The 10642-nt window shown below is 45.6% G+C and overlaps 1 protein-coding gene across 1 annotated transcript; it reads right to left on the reverse strand.

The window, feature by feature from the left end:
• Nucleotides 1–1520: 1520 nt before the first annotated feature.
• Nucleotides 1521–7218, reverse strand: tmx2b (thioredoxin-related transmembrane protein 2b). Its single transcript, XM_070827749.1, has 8 exons — nt 6924–7218; nt 5834–5894; nt 5272–5385; nt 3869–3945; nt 3506–3612; nt 3363–3428; nt 3130–3259; nt 1521–2652 (listed from the first exon to the last, which is right to left on the reverse strand). The coding sequence occupies exons 1-8, from the start codon at nt 7110–7112 to the stop codon at nt 2470–2472; spliced, it is 927 nt and encodes a 308-aa protein (XP_070683850.1). The 5' UTR covers nt 7113–7218; the 3' UTR covers nt 1521–2469.
• Between the last annotated feature and the right edge of the window lie 3424 nt (nt 7219–10642).

Consider the following 10642-nt stretch of genomic DNA (forward strand, 5'->3'; position numbering starts at 1 on the left):
TTGCAGCCCCTGACGTTACTGATTGACTCCCAACGACTTCACACAGTGGTGGAGCCACAGAGCGCTACCTGAACGCTACTTGACACAGCTGGGAAACGTGGCGGAGCATTTAGCTTTAGCTGTAGGCCACTAATGGAACCATGCAGAGGAGCAGAAATAAAGCAAATTAAGTTGACAGTTCCTGAGTGAAATCCACAGATGTCTCAAAGTGAAAAGTGATGAAACTGTTTTAACAGGCAAAACTTGCACCAATATTAGGAAGTGCTGCACTGAGCAGGGCTTTCTGTGTCAGTGGTCACGCCGTCATGAGGACATGAGCCACGCTGAAGGCTTCAGAGGAAGAGTCAAACTGTTATTTGTCTGAAGAATGACGGCTGCAGTGAAACGACTCACGTACACATTGTTTTATTGCATGAATAACAAAACAGGCCAGACTCCTCTGAGGTGTTCAGGAGCAAATATACACACAAGCCTCGGGATGCAGCTCAAATCAAATGCCGAAAGTGTACAACACATAACAAAAAGAGATTTAGTAATAAAATAATCGTTAAAGAATAAAGTCAGTGTCTTCAAAAACAAATCTAAACAGTTTATATGTGCGTATGTTTCTCAACTAACTGCAATGGAGGAAAAAAAAGCTGAAAATTAGGAATGTAACGAGAAACAGAAAAAACAGGAAATAATTAAGGGAAATTCAATCAAATGCCTGAAAAACTCAAGTTTTCTCTGGTCCAAAAAGACCAGAAGCAGCAGCTCAGAGGGAGACGCATCCTGTCTGACAACCCATCACATGAAGGCAATTAATACAAAATAATAGAAAACAAAACTAGAAAAAGGAAAGTGTGAATGAATGTCATGGAATGTGATGTTGTTCTATTAGGACCAGACTTGAGTCTGAAGCTGCCAACGTGCTCCCAGTTTGTCCAGCAGCCACACAAGCAGGCAGGACGAGTGTTTCACCTGATTGGCCAACAAGTGGAGCTGTGGAAATACAGAAGTGGTGTGAAGGTGGGGGCCACACGTACAGATGTGGACGAAATCTCTCACTGATACTTGATACCGTTTGTTGCGGAACATCATCAGAGACAGTGAAACAGACTAAAGCCAGGCAGACACGCTACGATTCCCAACCTGATTTTAACCACGAGGTGGTGGGCCCACAACTAACTTTAGAGTCGGGGGGGGGATTTCTCCACGCCCGGGAAAACAGAAGACAAAGAGATTATCATCTTTAAATTCAACCTCTACTTGACTTGTTTGCTGGGGTCCTGAGAGCTTTGGGAGCTTCAAACACTGTGCCTGGTCAGAACGGGTAAAACATGGATGCCAGTGGAAGCTGAAGCTCTGGAACTGCCTGGGTTGTGGTTAACAAAAAAAAAAAAAAGTGTCACCTGAAAGTGTTTTCAAATAAGAACGTGTGTCACAGGTTAGCCATGCAGCATGACGTGGATGTAGGCAGCATGACGTGTGAACTGACAGCTGAAGTCGTCTCTGCTGAAGAGGCCAAAACACTGAAGGAAACACCAACAACGGAGGAGAGTCCTTAAAATACAAGGAAATGAAATGTTGCGTCAGAAGAGCTTAGCGAGGTCTGTTCAGGTGCCTGGAGACAAACAGGGACTGCTGCCCAAACACTGGTGAACTTGGGTGCCTCCGGAGGACTTGTGCAGGTGTGTTGGTGGTGTTCAGGGCCCCCCCCCCACTTGCTTTTCCCTTTGAACCAAAACCAGCACGAAGCCGAATGTACTGTTTAAACACCGCCGATGACTCCTGCCAACCTACTTTGTTGCCTTAGTTTACACGAGCATACAGTTAATCATACAATGATTTTAAAAAATCTACTCTGCATTAAATTAGTTACATACAAAATTGAAATGAAAAAAACAACAAAAGTAGCATCACATTCACTGAGTGGCTCTCCTAAATCACTCAGACTTCACAGCTTTACCCATCAGAAATGTGCAGTGCAGACTCTATGAACCCGGAGCACATTTTCAGGCCTCACACTGATGCTGGACCAGCTTTTAACGTAACAACCCCCCCTCAAAGGCTCGTCTGTCGTAGCCCGGTTTGCTCCTGTGCTGAAGCCTACAGCTGTTCTATGTGTTCTTTAATAAGGGGGAGACAGTGAGCTCAGTGCAGCTGCACCGGCGTCAGATTCTTGCTGAGGTTGAAGGAGGCTCAGAGTTGATGGTGCTGCAGAAAGGCAGCAGCACTGTGGTCATTTTCATTTTCATTTTCAAAGCAGAAAAACACAAAGTCCAGGCACGCATGTGCTCTGAGAGATCAAAGGTCAGACACACAAGCCAACATGGATGCCTGGACCTGTTCTCAGTAGGACAATATTTCTGGGGGAGGTGGGGGCACCAGTCCTGAGTCACGAGTGAACAAACTGAACATTTTGAAGAGGAGGGGGAAGGAGAGCCACCAGTTCCGTCCAGAAGTCCGGGCTGAGTGATGGCGAGCGGCCTACTTGTCCTTCTTGGATTCGTACTCCTCCTCCTGAGCGTCGGCCCCCTGCTGCTCTGCCTCCTCCTCCTCCTCGGGGACCGGCGGGAACTGGGATTGGTTGATCTTGTCTCCTTTAGTCTTGTTGAGCTTCTTGGACTTCTGGTAGAGTTCGTTGAGGTTGAACTCCCGGATGATGTTCTCCTGGAGGCCACAGACAGAAACTGTTAGATTCCACTTTACATTTTATTTGTATTCAGACGGTCAAACTGAAAGAAGCGGCTCAGAGTTTGTCATGGTCTGTTATTCAGTCCAGTACCAGTACCACCAGTACGAGTTATTGGTTATCCTACAGCAGTTTGAGTGGTGGTGATGGGGGGGGTCACAGTGCACCGTCCCCAGTTCAGCTCAAGTTGATGTGAAGCAGCAGCAGCAGCCTGAGTTAAGTAGAACAAGTGGGGATCTCCCATAGTTTAAGAACAATATCCCTGCTTTGAATTAGCTTCAGCTGAACTTTCATTCTGAGTGTGGAGCGAGGACCGCGTCCTCCATCACCTCCACTGGACAGGCTTTAGGAGCCCCCCCCTCCTACATATGGAAGCGTGAGAAACGTGACCCCAATAGTTGAGACACAAAAGCACAGAAACAGTGTTTAGTCTGAAGCGTCCTGTCCAGTCTGACCTCAGTGAAGCTCCAGGATACAGCTCTACCCTTCTTGTCCACCTGGGGGCGCCGCATCACCTCCTTCCCCCCCTGAAACAGCACCAGGGAGGGGAGCTGCTTGGACAGCGGGGACGTGGACACCTTGTACCTACAGAACACAGTTCAGCCCAAATGAGACTTTTTTTTCCCCCTCAGTCCTGTCTGACGTCTTAAAGACTGAAGAGAACAAAGAGAAATTAAAAAAGCTTTACTTCTTGGAAACCTCTCCATAACGTCCAACGTCCACTTTGCCAAACTTGAGGCCGGCACAGTTATACCTGAAACACAAGGGCGGTGAAGTTACTCTGGCTGACGTCACGTCAGGCTGTCAGTGAGCGGGTGGACGCAGTCTTACTTGAGGGAGAGATCAGCATAGACAGAAGCGAAGGACTGGCACTCCGGAGACCAGTTGGCGAAAAACTCAACGATCCACGTCACACGGCCGTCTCTGTCCAGCTCATCCTGGACACACACACACACACACACACACACACACACACACACACACACACACACACACACACACACACACACACACACACACACACACACACACACACACACACACACACACACACACACACACACACACACACACACACACACACACACACACACACACAGTTGATTTCTGATCATAACATAATAGATAATATGACAGATCTGCGCTCCTGGTAACAGATGACCTGCTGACACACGCTGCAGGACTTTTACTCACATCGATAGTTTTGTCGCTGAAGTATTTGATGTACTCTGGTCCCATGTAAAGAGGAGGCTTACAGGTCATCAGGAACACTGGAACACACAGAGAAGCAGCAGAATGAGGTCTGGGTCTATGAAGACGTTCACAGAGTGCTGAAACAGGTTTGGTTCATTTTGTTGGTGATGGTGAGACAGAACAAGTAATCGGACGACTTCACCTTGGGCATTTATCAAGATTTTCTGACATTTTATAAATGGAACTATGACTTGGAACAACAATCAGCAAACAGTCCTGTCTATTGTGTGCGGGCTCAGTGGGTACAGGATCATCATCTGTTCATCGACGTGGCTCGAGATTCCCAAATAATGCTTCATGTACATGTAGGATGGCTGCTTCAATGAAACACATGCATGTCTTACATCTGCATTTACTGTCGAGTTGCCCTTCAAGCATCTCTAATGGAATATTTTGACTCTCACCAGCCCTCTTCCAGAAGATATCTGCTGTTAACCCTGCGGAGTCTAGGACCGCAACAAGGCGTCAAAGTCACATGTCGCACGTTTGAAAACGTAAAGCTGTGACACAAGCACGCAGGTGCTCCATTCAAAGACTGTTGGAAAGCGGACACTTCAAACTTTTCACAGGTGTTTGAATTTTCTCGATCGGCCTATTAACACTAAAGTTATGAAGAGCCGCACTTCAGCTCTTCGACGAGTTAGAAGATGCTGAATCTGGGGAAGAACGTTCTGATTCTGAGGAAGACTCCTTTCAGAGGATGAAGTGGATGCTGCGCGTGAAGACGAACGAGAGGAGGTGTCCGCGCAGACCCCCGCTCCTCCAAAGATCCAACTAGTTCCTACTCAGATTTTGTGTTTCTTTTGCACTTTTACATACAGTGTGTCCATATATTATGTCAAAATAAATAAACACTTGTAGAATCACACAGGTGAGGTTGTGCTGAAAAGAAAGACACAAAGAAAGGCAAGCTCAGCAGTTTTACTGGGAAACACAAAGGGAAAATGAAAAGTAGTAAAAAACGCCGTTTTACCCCAGACTGTGAAGGGTTAAAGCGTGGGCTCTGATGTTGGCAGGGATTCATTTCATTCATTTTCATTTAGGGTCGCACCTCAGCTTTAAAACGCAGTGCAGCTGCAGTGAAGCCAGTTAACAGATCAAACCTCTAACTGCATTTGAAGAAACACATTAGCTGGAAGATATTCACATTAACTAACATCATGGTAACCACCAGGCGCCGGTAAACAAGTAGACAACACAGCTGCACAGTTTCACTACTATTCAAATATTAAAAATCATGGCCCCTCCCTTCTGGACAGTGTGTGTGCTATCAGACAGGAAACAGAGGATCAGCTGATGTGTGTGTGTGTGTGTGTGTGTGAGACAGTAGAGGCTGTACTGACCTATGCAGAGCGTCAGGTAGAGCAGTCCCATCCTGATGTCCAGTCTGAAGAACAGGATGACATTGGCCACTTTGCTGAACAGGATGATATTGCCCACATGCTGCTCCACCGTTACTGATGTGAACAGATACAGGGGAAACGTTGTGTCAGTGGCGTTTCTGAGACCAACAAGGGTTTTAAAGAAAAATGTCAGGATTTTCTATCTGAATATGACAATAGCTGAAGTGCTACTGTGGCCTAAAACACAGGAAGAAAACTTAAAACATGTCACACATTTCTTCTAGAATTTTATTCTTGTCACAGAGGAAAAACTGTGAGAGACCAAACCATTTCCCACAGAACATGTTATTAAAATAAACACTCTGTAAGTGCCCCCCCCCCCCTCTGTCCAACAGTTCAGGAGCCACTTGAGGCCCAGTGCTTGTATCATTGCACTTCCTGTAACTTCACGTGGACCATAGGGACATACTATCATCATCCATGCGTCAGATTTTAACATGACGGATCATCAAGTTGCTGTTCAGGAAAAAAAAAGAATTCTGAACAGAAGACATTTACTCACTCGCTCGTCTGTTCTTCATCATGACGATGGCACTGAGGAACATGAGGATCTCCACCTCTCTCTGAGAACACAAACATGACACGTCTTAACTGTGGCGGCCTGCGTTAACCAGTCTGTTCATACAGGTCTCATCCTTCGAGAACTACGCCGCCGTGCTCCGATCCAAGATGTTAATAACCAACATATTTAAAAATGCAGATTACTGTAATATCATCAATCAATTAGATCCCGGTGGGACACCTTGATATCAGACTTCTTGGTCATTTTAAAATCACACACAGGAAAGTCCCATAGAATCAGACCTGTGACACCATAATTGTACAATGTGTGAATAATAATTACTGCATATCTTTGAATGGGTTGGGATGTTGGGGGGGGGGGGGAAATCTGGCACACATGAAATACAAGCTACTCAATGCAGTTAATCAAACTACAGTGGATGGATGCAGGATGTCTATGAGGAGACCTTGACAGTTGCAGCAGGTGCATCCAGGAGGCCACCGTGGCTTTAGGTCGACCCTCCCTTGGCAGAGATCACAGCAAATCCCATGAACAAACACTGAGATCTTTAAGACTTTACTTGTCTGAGAGTCTGAGTTATACGACATTTTTTGGGGGGATCCAGAGTTAATACAAGACTTGGCTTAAATTCATGTAAAACGTGGACATATATAGTGTCCTGTACTGATCCCCACAGCTATTGATAATCGTTAAGGGACGTCAATACTAAAGCTAACACTAGCTAGCTCGGTGAAACAACACTGAATGCCACTAGCCAAGTTATTTCTACATTTGGACACGCTAATTTACAGAGTCTATTTGTGCCGTATGCAATACAATGCCTTGATTAATTGTAATGACGTGTAAATTCGCGTTTGTGTCTTTTGTATATCTGCCGATAAGCAAACCAGCATGAATTTCCAGTTTTTTGACCGTAGTTTGGCCTGTCATTCTGTCCCTGCAGCTAATGTCACCTGGCCTTTGCTGCCAGCCTGCTCAACGACCTGTGTCTGCCCACTGACCAGCTGGACAAACAGCTGATACCAATTCTTTGAAAAGCAAATTTGTGATTTTTGCATTTTCTACGGACCCAGTCGAAGTCGCAGGAGTTGCCGTCCTCTCGCTGTGTGGCCAGGTGGTCGCAGATGCCCGGCGTCTTGCGGACGGCTAGGAAGGCTATAGACATGAAGAGAGAAGCGATGTAGTAGGGCTTCAGCAGCCACTTGTACACCTGCGGCAGGTGGTACAGAAAAGCGAGTAATGGCGTTAGTAGGGCCATTTTCAATTTAACAGTCGCTCTAAAACTATAACGGGACCGAACCCCGGAAACAAGGAGTGGGCCGGTGGTGAAGCTGTTAGCGCAGACTGACTGCTGAACGCTAGCTAGCTAGCTAACAGTGTGAGCTAGCTTGATGCTCAACATTCACAAAGTAGCCGCAGAGCAAACTTCCGGTTAAGATACTAAAAATAAAACCATTCATAATAAAACGGCATGCACTGTGTCGCCCTTAAATGTATTTCTTATATGTATTTAAGTAAATATTGTGTTTTTGCTTAATATTTAATTACTTTTATCTGTTATTTATACCCACTGGTGCGTTTTGTCACCCAAATAGTTATAAATCTGCTTTTAATTTGAAGGTGGAAAACCTAGCTTCCTGTATAACTGTGTGAACTTCTGGTAGCTTGGTTCAGCTTTGCAGTTGCAGTCGGTGAAAATGCAAAGAGAGACTGATTTAAAGGGGCGGGACGAAGAGCGGAGGTCAATCAGGACGAATGTGCCATAACAGGTGCTGATTGGTCAGAGCACAGAACTAGTACCTGCTGATTGGTTCATTGTCATGTAATAATACCTGTCTGATCATTTATTATTCCATAAATCATTGGTAAACTTGGCTCTGTTACATTCCACTGAAATGTTTACCATTGTGCTCTGGCTCTGTGTGGAGCTTCCAAACTTTCAGATGTTAGTAAGGTAGATATGGTGCACCTCCAACCCAAAATGCATCTGTTTGTGTGGGACATCAGTGCATCTGAAAGAAAGAGGTGCTAAAGCAGTGAGGCTGGACTTTAATAGTTCACTGCAGGATTTTAGCTGTATTTGTTTGTATTTGTTAGTATGTGTGATTATTTTAGTTCAGCTTGTGTGCACTCTGATTCATCAGACAAAATCTGTGACATTTACTGTAAAACAGCATAATCCATTCAGTAAAGAAGTGGCTTTATTTTTGTCCCAATAGAATCTTAGATAATGGATGAATAAAAGATATTTTCAGCAGTCAGCAGTGACACTAACTACAATGCTGCCTGTTGTTAGTGATTTATATGGTCGTTCCATAATGAGTGTATTGTCTCCCTGCTGTCTGTGATGTGTTCAGAGCTCAGAGCTCTGAGTCAAAAGAGGTATGGTAACACACTGACTATCTCATACATTTCACTCAAAAATATTGGGGAAAGAATTTGTTAATTTTAAATGTTGATTAAATATTTGTTGTGTAATCATTTTGAATCCTAATTTTCATTGTTATTGTTCCTAATTTATGGCTGTGTTGCAGGACTTGTCTGTCTGTCTGCCTGTCAGTCTGTCCACACACAGCCCCTGTTTGAGAAGCGGGCACAGATGGTGTGTTTACTGACTGTGGGTACAATACCGTATGTGAACTGTGATCACAGTGTTTGGTTTGGTCTAAGCACCCTGCCATCATGTGTGGGTGGGTGGCAGAAAGGGGAGGGGTGTGAGAACGCTTCTTATTATATTTACCTATTTTCCAATCTGACCTGAACGCAGCACCAGTCTCTGCTGTTTGCGTTCAGTGACGTCACCCCCTGAGCACGCAGAGTTGATCATCTTCATCACCTTCATCACCTTCATCAGTGGGCTGAGCAGAGAAGGCCGCTGCTGCTCTGACTGTCGTGTTTCCAGTGTTATTAAAGCAGCAGCTCCACAGTCCCACTGCAGGTGTGATCACTGCAGGTGTGATCACTCAGGTGTGATCACTCAGGTGTGATCTTCTCTGCTCTCAGTGTGGCACCGGATTATGTTGTCACCGTGCAGGAATGACCTCCTCCTAGGGGGGGGCGCTGTGCGGGCCCATGCACGTCCGGTGGGCGCGTGTGTGGGCGCGTGCACAGCTCCCTCATCACTTCCTCCAACGTGAACAGGAAAAGCATGACGGGAGCTCAGGAGGAGGTGGAGGAGGAGGAGAGGGAGGAGAGGGAGAAGGAGGAGGAGGAGATGAAGATGGCCTATCTTTTCTCTTATTTATCTGCTCTGTGGTTAATTATTAAGATGCTTTATTAATACCAGTATTTTCCTAATATTATACATATATATATATATATATATATATATATATATATATATATTATTTGTGTGTGTGTGTGTGTGTGTGTGTGTGTGTGTGTGTGTGTGTGTGTGTGTGTGTGTGTGTCAGCTCTCCACTCCCGTCCAGGCAGCTGGTCTAGGATCGGTTTGTCGCAGTAGATCTCAGGTCTGGCCGGAGCTAACTGACTCCAGGTCAGCTGTCAGGGTGTGACTGTGCTCCAATCAGCCCTGGGGAGTGTGTGCCAGCTGTCAAAGTCCACAGAGTCAGAGGGAGACCCACAGGAAGCTTCACCTTGCCTTCAAAACAAAGGTCTTACAGGGACGAAATAATAACTGAAACTAGGCCTAAGGGGGAAATCATTGACTAGTGAGAATTTATTTCAACTATTTCACCACATGAAATTGTTTTTATGTAGTCACATTCTTTCAATAGCTTGCTGTGTGTATTTTAGTACAGTTTTCATCAAATAAGTCAAGACCTGTCCTCTCATATCACACATTTAACAATTCATACCACACGTGAGGTCAGTGCAGTGCTATCAGCAGACTTTTAAAACTATTAACACAGTCTACATTTCATTTAGCCTGTAAAAGGTTGTCTTATTACTGCTGAATATATGTCGTAGTTACTATGTTCCTGTTTTAAAATTGCATTCACCTCACCCTGATGACAAAAGTGAAATTGTTCCCCAAGTAAACTTGTTAATTGACTGATACATAATCGTGTTTACAGTGACGTTGGCAAAAATATTCACAGACCATTAGACATCATCAGTACAAATAATTCAAATAAATCATTAGAAATAATGATAGTTTATTTTTTTAAAGACATTTAACAGTATCAGAGAAGAATATGCACCCTATGTCGCCTGTTTCCAGCTTTTATTGTGAAGTCTCCAACAGGAAGTCCTGTGCTCCTGTGTTCCGGCTAGCTTGGCTCCGGGCTCTTTCATGGTGGTGATCGTCCCGACGAGCGGCTCGGGAGGCAGAGACCCACACGGGATAACCGACACCGCCGAGCGACGGACGCGGCCCCGGTTCTCCTCCGACAGTCGGACCCACGCCGACGCCCCCATCCAGCCGCCGTGAGGACGGAGGTAAGCCGCCGGGCTGCCGCTGCTGCCCCGCTTGTCATTGACAGCTCCCGTTAGCTCCAGCAGGAGGATTTATTTTACTGGCCGGGAGAAATGTGGGATCCCGAAAGGCGAAATTCTGTGTTTGATTTAGGTCCGCTCACATCAGTATTTACAACACGCAGTCGGAACAAAGGGGGGGTGGAGGCTGAATGGGGCCTGTAATTATCTCTAAGCCTGTGCAGGTCCGTGTTATCCGGGGGAGGTTATGGCTTATCGCTGATAGAGCGCTGATTCCCTGTGGCCACTAGCGGCTCCCGTAGCAGAGGGGCCACGGGAGCCTGTGTCATACATACTACATACTTATTACATAGACATGTAGATGTGTCACAGGGCTGAAGTCTCTATGAT

Source organism: Pempheris klunzingeri, chromosome 3 (assembly GCF_042242105.1).
Source record: "Pempheris klunzingeri isolate RE-2024b chromosome 3, fPemKlu1.hap1, whole genome shotgun sequence".
NCBI lineage: Eukaryota > Metazoa > Chordata > Actinopteri > Acropomatiformes > Pempheridae > Pempheris > Pempheris klunzingeri.